This window comes from Capricornis sumatraensis, chromosome 14 (genome assembly GCF_032405125.1).
Source record: "Capricornis sumatraensis isolate serow.1 chromosome 14, serow.2, whole genome shotgun sequence".
Taxonomy (NCBI): domain Eukaryota; kingdom Metazoa; phylum Chordata; class Mammalia; order Artiodactyla; family Bovidae; genus Capricornis; species Capricornis sumatraensis.
Window position 1 is genome coordinate 73,249,328 of NC_091082.1, and position 19,777 is coordinate 73,269,104.

A 19,777-nucleotide genomic window follows, 5' to 3' on the forward strand; every position below is an offset into this window, starting at 1 on the left:
AAATCAATTAAATTGCTCTCACGTGCCCTGATTTGATATCCGTTTTAAGCGGTTTTCAATGTTGTGGTAACTGCAAGCAAATACGGAATAAGCATACTAACTAAATCCTTCCCTCTTAGGAAATGGTTCAGGGGCCAGAAAGAGGTTATCAGAAAGAACTTAATTTTTTTTTAAACAGAATTAGGATAAAACCTAGAGTATAATACTAGTTTAGCAGGTATTTCTAAAGCCAGAAAAACATAAATTCACGAGCTAACCAACTGTTAGGTAGTGGTGGTCGGCAAGGTTTGTGGGGGAGGGAAGAGAAAGAGGCCAATTTCACCCAGGAGATAAAGAGTCATGATTTTCTGCAGTTTCAGCTCAGTTTGGGTTTTATTTTCTTCTGCCTCACATTCTACTGTATCACTGTTTCCCTGAAAGTCGCTCAAGTGAGTTTCTCTCCGTCTACAACTTCAGTCACGGTTACACAACACGCGTGTTCCTCTTTTGCCTGCCCGCCCCCCGCCCCCCTCGCCCCTCGCCCCTCGCCCCTCGCCTCCCCTCCGGGAAGGGAAACCTGGGAGGGGAATGACACTGGCTCGCTGCCTCTGATGAAACCATCCCGCAAGTGACATTATGAAGCTCAAGTGAAGCTGTGGCCGACGCTGCGTTTTGCAAAACCCGGCCAATATCACCAGGAGGGGAATTCAGCGCAAGAGGCCGGGAATCCCCAGGGAAATCTCTAGAAGCGAGGGGTATCCCCCCTGTTCTCTTTTCGGCAAGTTCACAAAGGGCTCAGAACTGTGTGCCACGCCAGGTACAGGGGGGCGAGGTGTTGCTGCGCGGGGGGCGGGGGTTGGGGTGTGCAGAACTGACACGGAAGACCGCGGTGTGGCGGAAACAAGGGGGGTGGTCCCCCTCCCCGCAGCCGGCACCTGCGTTTCCCAACCGTCCGGCGGCGCGTCCGAAGCATCCCGAGCCTATGCGCCCTGGACCCGCGCACCCCACCCCGACCTGGGCGCTCCGGCGAGCTGCCCTCCGGCGCTGGGACCCGCCTGGCTGGGGGACCCGCCTGGCTGGGGAGGGGCGGTGCGCCCGGGTCATCCGCGCGCCCGCAGCTCTTGAGCCGGCCGTGGAGGGTGGGAGCGCGGCGGGTACCGCGCGAGTTACCCGCTCCCGGACCTGTGCCCGGGCGCCCAGCCTGGCCCCAGGCTCCGGGCGGACCCGTCGCGCTCCCGGGAAGCCCCCGGCGGGCGTACCTCGGATGTAGGCGCACTTGCTCTCGTCCAGCTGGCTGGAGGCCGAGCCGCCCATGGTGACGGTGCCGGAGGATGCGGAGCGCCGCGGCTGCCCGTGCGGGAGAGACGGACACTCCCGTCGGCGCCCGCTGCCAGCTCCTGGAAGTTGGTGCGACGGCGATCCGGGCTCTGCAATTAAAGGGCAAACTTCCTCCGAGAGGCGCGGCCTGCCGGGGCGCCTCCTCCGGGTCCGCGCCCTCTAAGGATCTGTGGGCCGGCCCGGAGCTGTCTTCCCGCCCTCGCTCCACTGGTGAGCTCGAGGGGATGTCGGGTCTGGAAGGACTTTTCTTCTCTTCGCTGGCTTCTTATTTTCACCTTGGGGTCAGAGGACAGTTTCCCTGGTGACCGGACACCTCTGAAGGTGGAACCTTCCTCCTCACCTCTCAGGAGGTGGAGGTCAAGGGCCCCTTGCTTTGACGCCCTGCCCTTTGGTACCAGAAGCAACAGTTCTGGAGCATCACCTAAGAACCTGTTAGACATGCAAAATCTAGGAGGCAGCTAATTCAATTTAAGGGTTTATATGGACGTATTTACAAAACAAAAGTAGAATCCCAAATGAAGTCAACAAACTTAAAGTCACCAGGGGATAGGGGATGGATCCTTTCAGGGGATGGATCCAGGGGAAGATCCCCGGAGAAGGGAAAGGTTACCCACTCCAGTATTCTGGCCTGGAGAATTCCATGGACTGTACAGTCCATGGGGCTGCAAAGAGTCAGACATAACTGAGCGACTTTCACTCTCACACACACACACACACACACACACACACACACAGAGCAGATGGATGAGGGAGGGGGTTGGGAGATTGGCACTGACACACACACGACTATGTACTTAAAAGGTAACTAACAAGAACCCACTGTATAGCACAGGGAACTCTCCTCAGTGCTCTATATGAGAAAAGAATCTATAAACAATAGTGAATACATGTACCTGTAAAACTGATACACTTTATTGTACACCTGAAACTAACACAACATTGTAAATCAACTATATGGCCAATAAAAATTTTAAAAAAAGAAGTTGAGCCAAGGAGGGAGTGGAGGATGAAGGGAAAAAAGAGAGAAATAAAAAAAAAATAGAGAGAACCTAAGTTTGGATCCTACAATAGGCTCACAGTCCAGCAACTTATTGAGATTTGATCAAAATCTGCTGTTGGGATCTTTAGATTCCCTTCCTTTCCTTGACAAACTAGAAATAGTTCATTAGAAAGGGCACTTGTTCTTTTCCCACAAGCACTGTTTAGCTTGGCAGCTCCTCCCAAACAAGAACCAGCTTGGTAGAAGGGTCACCACTCATCTCTCCCTATTCTTAGCAGTCAGATTTTAGTGACTCCTGCTGACTTAACCTTCAAGGTCAAACGATCTGTTCACACAAGAACCAGCCCTGAGGGGGACTTTTTTCTCTCCAAAGTTACTTATCTAGCATTCTAACGCAAAGATTTCTCATACCTCACCCCCAGTCTCTCACATCTTACGTTCCAGTTCCAGTTCGTCAGTAAATCCTTTCAAATCGACTTCCAAAATAAATCCAGTGTCCAACCATTTCTCATCCTCTCCACAGCTATCAACCCCATCATTTCTCACCTGGATAATTACACATGCCCCCTAACTGGTCTGTCTCCTTCAGAGAAAAGCCACAAAGTCTGTCACTGACACAAGCCCCGACTTCCTCTCTGCCCTCACCTACCACCCACTCTCCCTCCCCTTCCAGCCCTACTGGCCTTTTCGCTCTGCTAGGGCACACCAAGCTCAGGGCCTTTTTTGCACATGCTCTCTCTTCACCTAGCTCTCTCCTCCCTCAGATAATTCGCATGGCTTCCCTTCCAACTGTCTCACTTCATTCAATCTCTACTTAAATCCTAATATATCAGAGATGCTTTCCTTAACCCCCTGTTTAAACACCGGGCTTCATCCCTCTTCCTCTTCCCCTATTCATATCAACCAGCATCATCTGACATATGTTTCTTTCTGGCTTTCCCCACTGAAATGGAAATTCCATGAGGTCAGAGATTGTCTTTGTTGATGCTGTTGTTGCTGTTTTTTTCTTTCTTAAGGGCAGGGATTTTTATGTTCTCTGATAATATGTTCGATGCCTAGAACAGCGCCTAGCACATAGCAGGTGCTCAATAGATAACTCTTGAATAAGTGAAGGAATGAGATATAAAATATAAGAATCTGCAATCAATGGAAGCTGTGATCTCAGTGGATCAAGAGCATTTCCAGCTATTCAGTGATTTGACCTATTCAGTCTTCAACTCTTTTCTCAATATTCTAGTCAGCTTTCAGTGTTAAGGGTATCATACGATACACTTTAAATGTATCATATGATACACAGTAAGTGTATCATATCATATCATTCTTCTCAGAAAAGTAATTCCTTTCATTATACAAATTGATATAATTATACCTCAGAATGCTGTTATTCTTATTAAAGAGAACTAGTTTGGATCTCCTGTCAGAGTAGAGTTTTAGCTTGTCACCTCTTGTTTGGGAATACACTGAGAAAAGACTGATTATACTGATTTATCATTCTTTGCTCATTTGTAGCATTCACAAAATGAACAAGGTACACGGAAGGATTTTGTATGGTGTAGTTATTAAGATTTATAACCAGGCAGTTCCAGCCTGGAACCTGACCTGAACATGTGGCCGGGTCAAGTTTCTTAACTTACCTGTCTTAGTCTCCTTATTCGTTAAACAGAGTTAATAACACTTACCTCATAGTATAGACAAAATTAAATTTTATTGGGTTTGTGAAGTACTTAACCTATCCCTAGGAACACAGTAAGTGTTCAGTAAATGGAAATTAGGATTTTTATTATTAGTAAGGACAACAGTGGTCAGAGAGGCAATTTTCTAGAGAAAGTAGATTTTAATTGGACCTTGAAAATCATTGATATTATATTAAGCAAGAACTTCTGTTCCCTTTTTTCCCAAAACAAATAAAGCTCTTTTTCCCTAATCAGTTTACAGAAAAAAATTAAGGAATTCATTATTTTAGTCATAGTATTTAATATTTGCAAATCCTAAGTGGGAATCATTTTATTAATCACACACTAAAAATGAGTCTCCAAGCAATTTGATAGCTTTTTGAACCAGATTCAATTTCATGTGATTCAAATCAGCTAGTTTAGGAAATTTCCTTTGAAATGTTAGTTTTTGTACTGCATCAATATTTGGGGGCTTAAAATACTCTTAAAGATCATTTCTTTCAAGTAAATTTCACATACTGAAAATGGTTACCTTTTGAACATCTTTATTGAAATATAATTCACATTAAGTATCTTTTTTTTTAAAGGAACAATTAGTTTAATAGACATCTCGCACCTCGAAAATGTATGTATGTTTTGGGATTCCTTTGCATGTCATAGAATTATGAACCTCTTGTTTGTCGCATTCTCATTTGACCAATATACTGTAACACACCCTGCATATTAAATACATTTTGCTTCAGTAGTTCAGTTCAGTTCTCTCACTCTTTGAGACCCCATGGACTGCAGCACACCAGGCTTCCCTGTCCATCACCAACTCCCAGAGCTTGCTCAAACTCATGCCCATCAACTCAGTGATGCCATCCAACCATCTCATCCTCTGTCGTCCCATTCTCCTCCCACCTTCAATCTTTCCCAGCATCAAGGTCTTTTCAAATGAGTCAGCTCCCCGCATCAGGTGGCCCAAGTATTGGGAGTTTCAGCTTCAGCATCAGTCCTTCCAATGAATATTCAGGACTGATTTCCTTTAGGATGGACTGATTGGATCTCCTTGCAGTCCAAGGGACTCTCAAGAGTCTTCTCCAACACCACAGTTCAAAAGCATCAATTCTTTGGCACTCAGCTTTATGTATAGTCCAACTCTCACATGCATATGACTACTGGAAAAGTCATAGCTTTGACAGATGGACTTTTCTTGGCAAAGTAATGTTTCTGCTTTTTAATGTGGTGTCTAGGTTGGTCACAGCTTTTCTTCCAAGGAACAAGCATTTTTTAATTTCATGGCTACAGACACCATCTGCAGTGATTTTGGAGCCCCCCAAAATAAAGTCTGTCATTGTTTCCCAGTCTATTTGCCATGAGGTGATGGGACCAGATGCCATAATCTTAATTTTCTGAATGCTGAGTTTTTAACCAACTTTTTCACTCTCCTCTTTCACTTTCATCAAGAGGCAAATTCTTCTTCGCTTTCAGCCACAAGGGTGGTGTCATCTGCATATATGAGGTTATTGATATTTCTCCTGGCAATCTTCATTCCAGCTTGTGCCTCATCCTGCCCGGCATTTTGCATGATGTATTCTGCATATAGGAGAAGGCAATGGCAACCCACTCCAGTACTCTTGCCTGGACAATCCCATGCACGGAGGAGCCTGGTAGGCTGCAATTCATGGGGTTGCTATGAGTCAGACACGACTGAGTGACTTCACTTTCACTTTTCACTTTGACTCATTGGAGAAGGAAATGGCAACCCACTCCAGTGTTCTTGCCTGGAGAATCCCAGGGACGGGGAAGCCTGGTGGGCTGCCTTCTATGGGGTCACACAGAGTCAGACACAACTGAAGCCATTTAGCAGCAGTAGCAGCAGCAGCAGCAGCAGCATTCTGCATATAAGTTATATAAGCAGGGTGACAATATACAGCCTTGAGGTACTCCTTTCCCTATTTGGAACCAGTCTGCTGTTCCATGTCCAGTTCTAACTGTTGCTTCTTGACCTACATACAGATTTTTCAGGAAGCAGGTAAGGTGGTCTGGTATTCCCATCTCTGTAAGAATTTTCCAGTTTGTTGTGACCCATACAGTCAAAGGCTTTGGCATTAGTCAATAAAGCAGAAAGTGAAGTCACTCAGTCGTGTCCAACTCTTTGTGACCCCATGGACTGTAACCTACCAGGCTCTTCTGTCCATGGGGTTCTCCAGGCAAGAGTACTGGAATGAGTTGCCATTTCCTTCTCCACAATAAAGCAGAGGCAGATGTCTTTCTGGAACTCTCTTGCTTTTTCAATGATACAGCAGATGTTGGCAATTTGATCTGTGATTCCTCTGCCTTTTCTAAACCCAGCTTGAACATCTGGAAGTTCACAGTTCACATTCTGTTGAAGCCTGGCTTGGAGAATTTGAGCATTACTTTGCTAGCGTGTGAGATGAGTGCAATTGTGCAGTAGTTTGAGCACTCTTTGGCATTGCCTTTCTTTGCAATTGGAATGTAAACATCTTTTCCAGTTCTGTGGCCACTACTGAGTTTTCCAAATTTGCTGGCATATTGAGTGCAGCACATTCACAGCATCATCTTTTAGGATTTGAAATAGCTCAACTGGAATTCCATCCCTTCCACTAACTTTGTTCATACTGATGCTACCTAAGGCCCACTTGACTTCACATTCCAGGATGTCCAGCTCTAGGTGAGTGATCACACCATCGTGATTATCTGGGTCATGAACATCTTTTTTGTATAGTTCTTCTGTGTATTCTTGCTACCTCTTCTTAATATATTCTGCTTCTGTTAGGTCCATAGCATCTGTTCTTTATTGTGCCCATCTTTGCATGAAAAGTTCCCTTGGTATCTCTAATTTTCTTAAAGAGATCTCTAGTCTTTCCCATTCTATTGTTTTCCTATATTTCTTTGCAATGATCGCTGAGGAAGGGTTTCTTATTTCTCCTTGATATTCTTTGGAATTCTGCATTCAAATAGGTATATATTTCCTTTTCTCCTTTGCCTTTAGCTTCCCTTCTTTTCTCAGCTATTTGAAAGGCTTCCTCAGACAGCCATTTTGCCTTTTTGCATTTCTTTTTCTTGGGGATAGTCTTGATCCCTGTCTCCTGTACAATGTCACAAACTTCCAACCATAGTTCTTCAGGCACTCTGTCTGTCAGATCTAGTCCCTTAAATCTATTTCTCACTTCCACTGTATAATCATAAAGGATTTGATTTAGGTCATACCTGAATGGTCTAGTGGTTTTCCCTACTTTCTTCAATTTAAGTCTGAATTTGGCAATAAGGAGTTCATGATCTGAGCCACAGACAGCTCCCGGTCTTGTGTTTGCTGACTGTATAGAGCTTCTCCATCGTTGGCTGCAAAGAATGTACCCATCTGATTTCAGTGTTGACCATCTGGTGACATCCATGTATAGAGTCTTCTCTTGTGTTGTTAGAAGAGGGTGTTTGCTATGACCAGTGTGTTCTCTTGGCAAAACTCTATTAGCCTTTGCCCTGCTTCATTCCGTACTCCAAGCCCAAACTTGCCTGTTACTCCAGGTATCTCTTGACTTCCTACTTTTACATTCCAGTCCCTTATAATGAAGAGGACATCTTTTTTGAGTGTTAATCCTAGAAGATCTTGTAGGTCTTCATAGAGCTGTTCAACTTCAGCTTCTTCAGCACTACTGGTCAGGGCATAGACCTGGATTACTGTGATATTGAATGGTTTGCCTTGGAAACGAACAGAGGTCATTCTGTAGTTTTTGAGATTGCATCCAAGTATTGCATTTCAAACTCTTTTGTTGACTATGATGGCTACTTCGTTTCTTCTAAGGGATTCTTCCCCACAGTAAAACACATTTCCTTATATTCTCCCTTGAATAATCTTTGAAGGTTGTACTAACTGTAGGCAAACTGTAAAATTAATTAAATTTGTCTCTGAACCTCTCCTATCTTTCCTTAGCACTCTTTTCTCCTCTTTTCTTTGTATAATTTCTAAAGAATGCCCAACTTTATCAACAAAACTCTCATAGGTTGTTGTACAAAATAGAGTTAACTACTGAAAGTCATTTTATGAACAATTTTTTGTTTCTTTTTTAAATGAAGCTCCTACACTTACTAGCAAGATTGTTTCAGTACTCTAATATGGTCTGTCTTTTCCAGAGGTACAAGGTTTAGAATCTCCAGTCACCATTCTGACATTGACTTGCCTCATGATTTGGGGAAATAGCTTAAATTTTCTAATCTTTATATTTCTTTTCTTCAGAATGAGTATCTGTGAAAATTAAATGAGATCAGACTATATACATAATACACAATACTAACATGTTCAGCATATATTTCACAATCTCTAAATGAATGAAGCAAGCATGAAAAAAGGTAATAAATGAAAATGGGCTTTATTAACATAATAATGTTAATTCTTTTTATTCTTGTGCTTATTTTAGCACCTTTGATTTGTGTACAATGAATCACACTTTCCAGGAGGCAGGGCATCAGGACAGATTTTGAAAGGGAAAGCAATGTGCCTATTATATTTTAGTTGTATATTTGAAAAAAAAAGACGTTTTCATGGTACAAACTGTAGAAAATGGAGCTGGTTGAAATAGAGAGCATATGTAGAAGATGGAATCCAACTCCTCCTCATCAGTGATTCTTGAGGGGAAGTTTCAAAAGGTCCAAGGATGTGTGGAATTTTTATTAGAAAAAGTCTTCTTTTTTTAAGTTTATAAAGATTCCTTCGGTTCAATGTGCTTTTCAAATATGAATCATCTCAACTGTATGTAGATCTCCAGCACAGTGTGAGACCTTAGACATAGAGTAGAAGTCAAAGTATTTTAACAGAAACTGACAAAGGCTTGAAACTAAGGATGACAAACTCTAGACCCAATAGGGCAATTAGACGTGTATGTACCAGTCTTCAAATCTAACAAAGACCAAAAGCAACCAAGGCCACAAGTGAGATGCTGCTGGCCTCGGATCCCTGAGCACAGTTCCAGCCATGTTACTTCCACCTCATGAAGATGGGTTTTGTGAAGGGTTGAGCTGTGGGCATGGTGGTTGGGGTACTCTTCAGCATCTTTTCCCTTCTCAGGGTCAGAATATGGGGTCAGGAGCTGATGGGTGGTATCAGGAAAACCATGATGCAATGTGGTGGCACCTTTAGCACATTCATAGCTATCAGGATGGACATACGATGCTAGTCAGGGCAGTGTTGCCCGCTATATCCACCCTCTCCCGTCAGTCCCAGTCCATGTACTATAATAAAACAAGTCTTTGATTTCAGCCCCTTCATGGATCACAGCCTTGTTGTGGTTGAAGGCACTTGCATAACTCAGTGACGCTATGAGCCATGCTGGGCAGGGTCACCAAAGATGAAGAGGTCATAATGAAGAGTTCTGACAAAGGGAGGAGGAAATGGCAAACCAATCCAGTATTCTTTCTGTGACAATGCCATGAACAGTTTGCAAAGGTAAAAAGGTATGACATTGAAAGATGAGCGCCCCAGGTTAGAAGGTGTCTAATATGCTACTGGGGAAGAGCAGATTGATTTAAGAAAGACAACTGACAAAGAATAGACCAGCATAGTTACTCTTGCAAAAATCTATGACTGTATTATTGCCATAGATAAACAGATTATAGGGTTCTTCTGAAGGCAAGACTACCTTGTACTTGTACAAATGGTTAGTTTAGTACAAGTGCACAAAGAGAAGAGTGCCACCTGCTGGACCAGCTATGATACTCCGTGCTGGGCTGGGGCTATATGAAAATGAAGGAAATGACAGAGACTCTGGTCCAAATCAAATTCACATGCTTGCCTTTAAATTAGTTTAACAGTCATTTGGCATTATTCAGCTATTGCTTCTAAGCTTCTTTTGCTCAGCTGACAAATGAATTACTCTTCCAGAACAGACTTTTCTGTTGAATTTATTTGGGGGACTAATTCAATTATTTTATATTACGAGCTTATACTAACTGCTTATAACACACAGTTTGACATTAATTATAATCCATTTTGTAAAGCATAATCTCTTGATTATTTCCTTTTGCAGTCTCAGTTCCCTCTTTTCTATACAATGCATTAATTCTCCTAGTCGGGTAGCAATAGTTGTGAAAAGCAATATGCCAGCGCTTTGACTTCCATTGCAGCGTGCTTAAATCGGGAGATGGGAGGAGGTATTGACAAGCAACTCCAGGGAGATGCCGTAACAGTGGGGCTGCTCCATCAAGGTGGGGATGGATATTACATCACTGAAATTGTTTAGAATCCCTATACATGATAATACAAAAATGCAAGCTGACTTAGTGTTAGCCACTCAGTCATGTCCCGCTGTTTGCAACCCCATGGACTGTAGCCTGCCAGGCTCCTCTGTCCATGGGATTGTCCAGGCAAGAATAGTGGGTTGCATGCCCTCCTCCAGGGGCTCTTCCCGACCCAGGGATCGAACCCAGGTCTTCTGCATTACAGGCAGACTCTTTACCGTCTGAGCCACCAGGGAAGACCAAAATGACTTAGCCATTTTTTTTTAATGTGGTATTATCTTTAACTAAGTACAAAGACTTTTCCAGTCATGTCACCCAGGGATCATTTTATCCACTGCTCTATTTGGCTTCTAGTCTCTTGCCTCTCTCCTCAGCAATGGTAAGGCAGATACCCTTTCCACAGGGAAGGGAGTCCCATGGTTTGTTGCCTTTGCCAGTAATGAAAATTTTTGAGAACCAGGTGGCAAAGCTGTGGCCACTGGCATCTTTCACATGAACTACATTGAAAGAACCAGGATGTCTCTCCTGATTGGTGACCACACCAGTTCTTCTCAGGTTAGCACCTCCAGTCACCATGCACCAGTGTCAAATTTGATTAAATCAGTACTCTTTCCAGTCTCCAAGTCAATTTGAATGGTGTCATTCACCTTGATGAGGGAATCGAGGGTAGCGGATGGTGCAAGCATTATGGGTCACCAGATAAGGGATTCCTTTTGTCCCCACAAAGATCTTTCCCACTGTGCCTAGCTTGTACCTTGCCTCCTCAGGTGTAATACAATGAACAGCAAAGCAACCACTGGTGTCATAGATCAGGTGAAAATTCTCTCCAGTTTTATAAGCGCTGATGACATCCATAAAACCAGCAGGGTAAGTTATGTTGGTGCAGACCTTGCTATCACTCTTTTTTTTTTTTTTTTGTCCCATTTTTTTTAATTTTAATTTTAATTTATTTATTTATTTATTTATTTTTATTTTTTTCATTTTTTTTTAAAATTTTAAAATCTTTAATTCTTACATGTGTTCCCAAACATGAACCCCCCTCCCCTCCCTCCCCATAACATCTCAGTGGGTCATCCCCATGCACCAACCCCAAGCAAGCTGTATCCTGCGTCAGACATGTACTGGCGATTCAATTCTTACATGATAGTATACATGATAGAATGCCATTCTCCAAAATCATCCCACCCTCTCCCTCTCCCTCTGAGTCCAAAAGTCCTTTATACACAGCTGTGTCTTTTTTCCTGTCTTGCATACAGGGTCGTCATTGCCATCTTTCTAAATTCCATATATATGTGTTAGTATACTGTATTGGTGTTTTTCTTTCTGGCTTACTTCACTCTGTATAATCGGCTCCAGTTTCATCCATCTCATCAGAACTGATTCAAATGAATTCTTTTTAACGGCTGAGTAATACTCCATTGTGTATATGTACCACAGCTTTCTTATCCATTCATCTGCTGATGGACATCTAGGTTGTTTCCATGTCCTGGCTATTATAAACAGTGCTGCGATGAACATTGGGGTACATGTGTCTCTTTCAATTCTGGTTTCCTCAGTGTGTATGCCCAGCAGTGGGATTGCTGGGTCATAAGGTAGTTCTATTTGCAATTTTTTAAGGAATCTCCACACTGTTCTCCATAGTGGCTGTACTAGTTTGCATTCCCACCAACAGTGTAGGAGGGTTCCCTTTTCTCCACACCCTCTCCAGCATTTATTGCTTGCAGATTTTTGGATCGCAGCCATTCTGACTGGTGTGAAGTGGTACCTCATTGTGGTTTTGATTTGCATTTCTCTGATAATGAGTGATGTTGAGCATCTTTTCATGTGTTTGTTAGCCATCTGTACGTCTTCTTTGGAGAAATGTCTATTTAGTTCTTTGGCCCATTTTTTGATTGGGTCATTTATTTTTCTGGAATTGAGCTGCATAAGTTGCTTGTATATTTTTGAGATTAGTTGTTTGTCAGTTGCTTCATTTGCTATTATTTTCTCCCATTCAGAAGGCTGTCTTTTCACCTTGCTTATAGTTTCCTGCTATCACTCTTAATGAAATTCTGCATACGGATCTTCTCTATTTCATCTCCTATTGGGGCATACTTGAGTCTGTAGATGGTATGGTAGATGGACGAGGAGCAAACACACCACTCAGTTTATCCGGCATTGAAAGCTTTGGAGCTGATGTGGGCTTCAGGTGCTTCTCGGGAGCACAAGCTGTGGCTGCTCTAGGCACTGGGCAGGAAAAAGAGCTGACTTAGTTCTATTATTGCTTTTTTGTTCTCTACAGACAATGTATCCTTTATTGCCTGAACCAAGGACAGATCCTTCTCACAGCATCTTCCCAATACTCTGCTCTCACAAATAGTGTGAGTAGGACAGAGATGTCCAGATTTCTATGCCTTATGTTTGAAAGAAGGTATTCTTCCACACTGGCATAATTTTTTGAACCCAGTTAAAACTGTCTTCATCCACACTGCCTTAAATTCCTTTTCTTATTTTGACATTGCACCAGTTATCATTTCATTTAAGTTGTAAATGATAAAGCTATCACTTTTAAACACCTTAAGGTGGATCAATTTAATCAGATTACATTCTCCTAAAATTTAGCCAACATTAGCTCACTGTAAGAATAACAGTTCTGAAGAAGAAAGAGTGTGAGGGCCTTTGAAATACATTTTGTTAGTCTGCTTCCAAACTGGGCCAGTTAGAATCTTGCCCAGGATTTCTCTATTGTAGCTACTGAAAAAGAACTGTTGGGTTGCCCCAGTGGCTCAGTGGTGGAGAATCCACCTACCAGTGCAGGAGAGACAGGTTCGATCCCTGATCCAGGGAGATCCAGCGTTCTGTGGAGCAACTAAGCTCATGCACCACAAACATTGAGCCTGGACCCTAGAGCCCAGGAGCTGCCGCTGCTGAAGTCCACATGCCCTGGAGCCTGTGCTCTGCAACAAGAGAAGCTATAGAGACCCAGGCAACGCGACCAGAGAGCAGCCCAGGCAGCCACGAGGAGCCAATGCATTAATAAAACATTTTTAAAGGAAAATAACTGCTCCCTTTCCCCTTGGGCTGATAAACTGGTAAGTCATGAATCTTGAGCTGCTCTGTTCAGTTCAGTTCAGTGGCTCAGTTATGTCTGACTCTTTGTGACCCCATGAATCGCAGCATGCCAGGCCTCCCTGTCCGTCACCAACTCCCGGAGTCCACCCAAACCCATGTCCATCGAGTCGATGATGCCATCCAGCCATCTCATCCTCTGTCATCCCTTTCTCCTCCTGCCCTCAATCTTTCCCAGAATCAGGGTCTTTTCAAATGAGTCAGCTCTTCACATCAAGTGGCCAAAGTATTGGAGTTTCAGCTTCAGCATCAGTCCTTCCAATGAACACCCAGGACTGATCTCCTTTAGGATGGACTGGTTGGATCTCCTTGAAGTCCAAGGGACTCTCAAGAGTCTTCTCCAACACCACAGTTCAAAAGCATCAATTCTTTGGCACTCAGCTTTCTTTATAGTCAAACTCTCATATTCTTACATGACCACTGGAAAAACCATAGCCTTGACTAGACGGGCCTTTGTTGGCAAAGTAATGTCTCTGCTTTTGAATATGCTATCTAGGTTGGTCATAACTTTCCTTCCAAAGAGTAAGCATCTTTTAATTTCATGGCTGCTGTCACCATCTGCAGTGATTTTGAAGCCCAGAAAAATAAAGTCAGCCACTGTTTCCACTGTTTCCCCATCTATTTCCCATGAAGTGATGGGACCAGATGCCATGATCTAGTTTTCTGAATATTGAGCTTTAAGCCAACTTTTTCACTCTTCTCTTTCACTTTCATCAAGAGGCTCTTTAGCTCTTCTTCACTTTCTGCCATAAGAATGGTGTCATCTGCATATCTGAGGTTATTGATATTTCTCCCAGCAATCTTGATTCCAGCTTGTGCTTCCTCCAGCCCAGCGTTTCTCATGATGTACTCTGCATAGAAGTTAAATAAGCAGGGTGACAATATACAGCCTTGACATACTCCTTTTCCTATTTGGAACCAGTCTGTTGTTCCATGTCCAGTTCTAACTGCTGCTTCCTGACCTGCATACAGGTTTCTCAAAAGGCAGGTCAGGTGATCTGAATTCCCATCTCTTTCAGAATTTCCACAGTTTATTGTGATCCACACAGTCAAAGGCTTTGGCATAGTCAATAAAGCAGCTAGTGAACATTTGTTCACCAGAAAGAGAGCCTCTGATTGAAACAAAAGAGTTCTCTGATGACATTCTATTAGTTGAGTTCTGGCTTTCCCAGTTACATGAAACAGTAAATAATACCACCCCCCCTTTTTTTGTTAAGTTTGAATTGGGTTTCTGTCTTCCTTTCCAACCAAAAACATTTTGACCAATATATATTGCTTTACATATAGTACTTGTATGCAAGATTAAAACATTCTGTAGCTATACTAAATCTCTTTATATAAATGATTAAAACAAATATAAGTAGACATTGCTTTCTATGAGTGATTTGTAGCCTATGCCAACAAATGGCAGTTAGCACAATATATAATAATTTGCTTTACTTTTCTTAATCATTTTTCATTCTCTACAGTCATGTTTAAAAGTGATTTATTTTCATTCTAGACACTTGATTAATGATTGGCTCTCTATGTACACTAATTCCAATTCAAATTTAAAGTCATCTGTCTCAAATATTGGCAAGAGAATTAGCAGTCCTGTACGTGTTACTACCTGAATGTTTACAATTTTAGTTCCTTATTGATCTAATTTTTAAAAAAATTAGATTCATAAAATTTTAAATTTTAGTGTAAGTCGGGCTGCAATTAAATTTGGAAGTATGGCAGAGTTTGGATTAGAGCTAAGTCAGATTGGCAGGAGTTCTGCAGCCTTAATGGCTATGTTTTACATGGTGCTATTAAAGTTATAGCCACATAAATTATGTCAGTTAATCCTAGAAGTCTTGGAAATTAACCATGGTAAGAGGGAGCCCAGTGTTGATAAACTAAGCAGTACCAAGAAGACTGTTGTGAAAATATCAGTAGAAAAGCAAATGGAAAACAAGGATAGCATTAATGTTATAGGTTTTCTGTTTGTCTGTTGAGACTTATGTGCTAGAACCTTGATGGCTATGACTTGGCCTCCGATGCCTGGAACAGTCCCAGGCTTATGGTCAGCACTCAAAAAGAGCTTGTTGAATGAATGAATGATGCTCTTCAGTAGATACAAATCTTTGATGCAACAAGATTTTTCCTGTAATTACTGTAGGTTATCAGACTGATCCAGAAGGAATTTCAGGTATTCTCTTCTCCAGGCTTCCTCATTTTAATATTGAAGGAACTGAGATCAGAAGAGGTAAATGTTTGTTCAGAACAAACATGGGGTAATTAATCAGTTAACAAACATTTATGGAGTATTCACTGCTGATGAATATTTGGAACTGTTTCAGATAATGGGAATACAGCAGAGTATAAGACAGCCTGAGGCTCTGACATCAAGAGTTTACATTCAGAGTGATGACTGAGTGATCAGTGAGTAAATGAGATTTCCGTTCCTTATAAGTGATGCTATAAAATGCTAGTATAGAATATTGTGGTGGAGAATAACAGAACATGGGGAAAGACACAGCTGATTTAGTATATTACTCAGCACAGAATCTCTAAGAATTCTCATTTGAGCCAAGCCATGAGTGATGAGGACACATGTATGCAAAATAGAGGAAGAGGATTCCAAGCGCAGGTGCAAAGGTTCTAACATGGAAACAAGCTTGGTGTGCTTGATTGGAAAGAAAAACAGCCATAGTGCTTCTGCTGGAATGAAAAGGGCAGGAAATGAACAGAGATGAGGTTTGGTGGGCAAATACCACACCCTGTAGAACCCTGTGTATCAGGAAGAGAAGAAGTTGGGTTTTATTACAGAGGGTGATGAGACCCCAATATAAGTTTTGTGGAGAGAAGTCACATAATCTAATTTTCATTTTAGCCATTTGCAGTGACATGGATGGAACCTAAACCTTGTCACACGGAGTGAAGTTAGAAAGAGAAAAACAAATACCGTATATTAACATATATATGCAGAATCTAGAAAAATGGTGTAGATGAACCTGTTTGTAAAGCACAAATAGAGACAAAGACATAGACAGCAAATGTATGGACAACTAGGGGGGTGAACTGAGAAGTTGGGATTGACCTATATACACTATTGAGACTGTGTATAAAGTAGATAACTCATGAGAACCTACTATATAGCTCAGGGAACTCTACTCAGTGCTTTGTGGTGACCTAAATGGGAAGGAAATCCAAAAAAGAGGGGATATATGTATATGTATAGGGGATTCATTTTGCTGTACAGTAGAAACTAAAGCAACATTGTAAAGCAAGTAGACTCCAATTTTTAAAAATTAATTAACATTTAAAAAACAAAAATTGAAGGAAAAAATAAGATTAATGAAAAAAAGAAAAATCACTGAGACTGGTATATGGAGAAAGGATCAGACTGAAAAAGACAGGAAGCTGGGACTGATTGGAACATTGTCTTAGTAGTTCAGGCTAGATGGTGGTCACTTGGGCAAGGGTGTAGCAGTGAAGAAGGGAGCAGTAGCCAGACTCAAGACATACTTTGTAAGTACTGCAGGACTTGATGATTGCTTGTGGGCAGTTGGACAAATGAAGATGAAGATGGTAGATGACCATGACCGTGGGAAGAATAAACTGGGAGGAAGGGAGAAATAATTAGTTCTGCTTTAGATATGTCAAGGGCTTCCCTGGTGGCTCAGACCATAAAGAATATGCCTGCAATGCAGAAGATCCAGGAGATGTGGGTTCAATCCCTGGGTCTGGACGATCGCCTGAAGTAGGAAATGGCAACCCACTCTAGTATTCTTGCCTGGAAAATTCCATGGACAGAGGAGCCTGGCAGGCTACAGCCCATGGGGTCGCAAAGAATCAGGCACGACTGAACAACGAACAGACATGTTAAGTTTGACATTTTTATTAAACACTTATAAGGAAATGCTGAAAGGTAGTTGGATAAATAAGTCTAGAACTCAAGACAGAGGTCCGGAAAAGAGGTATGGATTTGAAAGTCGTTTGTGAAGAGATGATACTTAAAGCCATGGCAATAGGGAAGAGTAAGGTTGAAAACACAGAGGCTTGCAAGAGGTCTGCTGGAGGAGAAGGAGCCAGAAAAGATGCTAAGAAAGAGCTCTCAGACCAGTCAGGGGAAAATCAGATGAGTTTGGCTTCATGGACATCTACACAACCAACCTTAACAGGAACTGTCTCTTATAGATGTGGGGTTGGGAGAATGGAGGAATGAAAGCCTGACTGAAGTGCATTATGGCAAGAATGAGAGGCAGGACAAAAAGGAAGCAAGCTAAACATGGCTTTCAGAAATTTTTCTGTTGAGTGGGGAAGATAAATGGAGTGGTGATTGGTGGGGGATGGAGGAGAGAGAGAGAGAGATTAGACGGCTAGTGCAGACAATGCCGTAGAAAGAATCTGATGATACATAAGTGCAAGGGGATAACTGAAGATACACAGCTGTGTGAAAGAACTGGCCTTTGCACTTGACTGGGGCAAGGATGCTTTACCCACTATGACTCAAGGGAAATGCAGATGCTGAGTTTCAGATGCCGGTGGGCTGCAAGATTTGGTAAGGAGTTGAGGCAGTTCTTGGCCAGTTCTATCAGAGTTGTATTCAATTTTCTCAAATCCCATTCTGGAGTATAACCACATAGCCTCCAATAGAAAATAATGTCATATTTCTTGTATTGGACACGATAACTGAAACCGTTGATAGAGGTGACTCCTACTTCAGTTAATTTGCAGCATGAAAAATATTCTGCAAATCTGTTATGTTCAATGGTACAAAAATGTCTTTTATCTAATTAAATGGGATTCTTATAGCGCTAAGCGTGTCTTGAGGACAATATAGAAGAGACAAAGCCCTCAATTTTTTGTTTGAATAAAGGAGGAAAGTCAGTCAACACATGGAAAATGTGAAGGGAATCTGGGTCCTAGAAATCACGTTGAACCACTGATACCGTCAACTCTGGAACAGCCCTACCTCAGATTTCTTGTTGTGTAAGTGTAACTGTGCTGACTGTTGCAGATGTTTTTGAGTATTTTATTGGAGCAACAGGTAGCCATCTGGAAAAAATAAAATAAAGCTCAAACTTTATGCAAAGTCAACTTCATATAAATGAAACTGTAATTTTAAAAGTACTGGACAAAGCATCAGACAGAGGAGCCTGGCGGGCTACAGTCCATAGGGTGGCAAAGAGTCAGACACCACTTAGCAACTAAACATGCATGAGCTCACATGGGACATTTATGCCATAGAAAACTAGGCAAAGGTTAAAAGAGAAACAGAAATCAGTTTATGTTTAAAAAAAGAGAAAGATCTCTAGGACACATTTTTAAGGGGGGGAAGAAAGATATGAAATGGGTCACATAGTAGCCTACAATTTACGTAAAAAGAGAAAAACTGATAATATATACAAGTTTATTGGTTGTCTTTCGGAGCAGGGGGAGTAGGTAGTTGACAGATGAGATCAGGAGAGAGCTTTTTTACTACATATCCTTTTCAGTTCAGTTCAATTCAGTCACTCAGTCTTGTCCGACTCTTTGCAAACCCATGAACTGCAGCATGCCAGGCCTCCCTGTCAGTCACCAGCTCCCAGAGTTTACTCAAACTCATGTCCATTGAGTCAGTGATGCCATCCCACCATCTCATCCTCTGTCAGCCCCTTCTCCTCCCACCTTCAATCTTTCCCAGCATCAGGGTCTTTTCAAATGAGTCAGTTCTTTGCATCAGGTGGCCAAACTATTGGAGTTTCAGCTTCAACATCAGTCCTTCCAATGAATATTTAGGACTGATTTCCTTTAGGATGGCCTGGTTGGATCTTCTTGCCGTCCAAGGGACTCTCAAGAGTCTTCTCCAACACCACAGTTCAAAAGCATCAATTCTTTAACACTAAGTTTTCTTTATAGTCCAACTCTCACATCCATACATGACTACTGGAAAAACCAGAGCCTTGACTAGACACAGACCTTGGTTGGCAAAGTAATGTCTCTCTGCTTTTTGATATCCTTTTATGCCTTTAAATTTTTGAATCATGTAAGAGCATTGCCTACTTTTTTAATAAAATAAAATATGACTGCATATATATTCATAATAATATCTCAGCGTTTTAGGACTTTTTTTTTTTTTGATTCCCTATAAGATAGGTAGTTCAGAGAGTTCTGAAGTCAGGCTTTCTGGGTTCAAACTCTGATTCCACCAGCAATCTTAAGTAATCTACTTAACTTCTCTGTGCTTTAGCTTTCCTATTTTCCAAGATGGGGATCATTTTGAGAACTGAAGGACAGAATGCTTGAACTGCTTAGCCCAATGCTGGACCCAGAATAAGGCCACACCAAAGGGTAATGAGCATCATTTCTAATTTGCTGTGAATATCAAAGCAGCAGAAATTTTAAAGCAAAAACTGTTCTCCTAAGTCTTAATTTTGTTATTCTGTGAAATGTAAGTAATTTAAACTGGTCCATTTAACAAATGGAACATGAT

General features: G+C 42.0%; 1 protein-coding gene and 1 pseudogene across 1 annotated transcript in view; both read right to left on the reverse strand.

Moving 5' to 3' along the window:
• Window positions 1–1,351, reverse strand: part of NIBAN1 (niban apoptosis regulator 1) — a 169,371-nt gene extending 168,020 nt beyond the window's left edge. Inside the window, exon 1 of the mRNA XM_068986341.1 lies at window positions 1,239–1,351. Coding sequence (XP_068842442.1) covers window positions 1,239–1,293 — 55 coding nt within the window. The 5' untranslated portion in view covers window positions 1,294–1,351. The remainder of the gene's footprint in view (window positions 1–1,238) is intronic.
• Window positions 1,352–10,554: 9,203 nt separating this feature from the next.
• Window positions 10,555–19,777, reverse strand: part of LOC138090293 (small ribosomal subunit protein eS4, X isoform-like) — a 48,519-nt pseudogene continuing 39,296 nt past the window's right edge.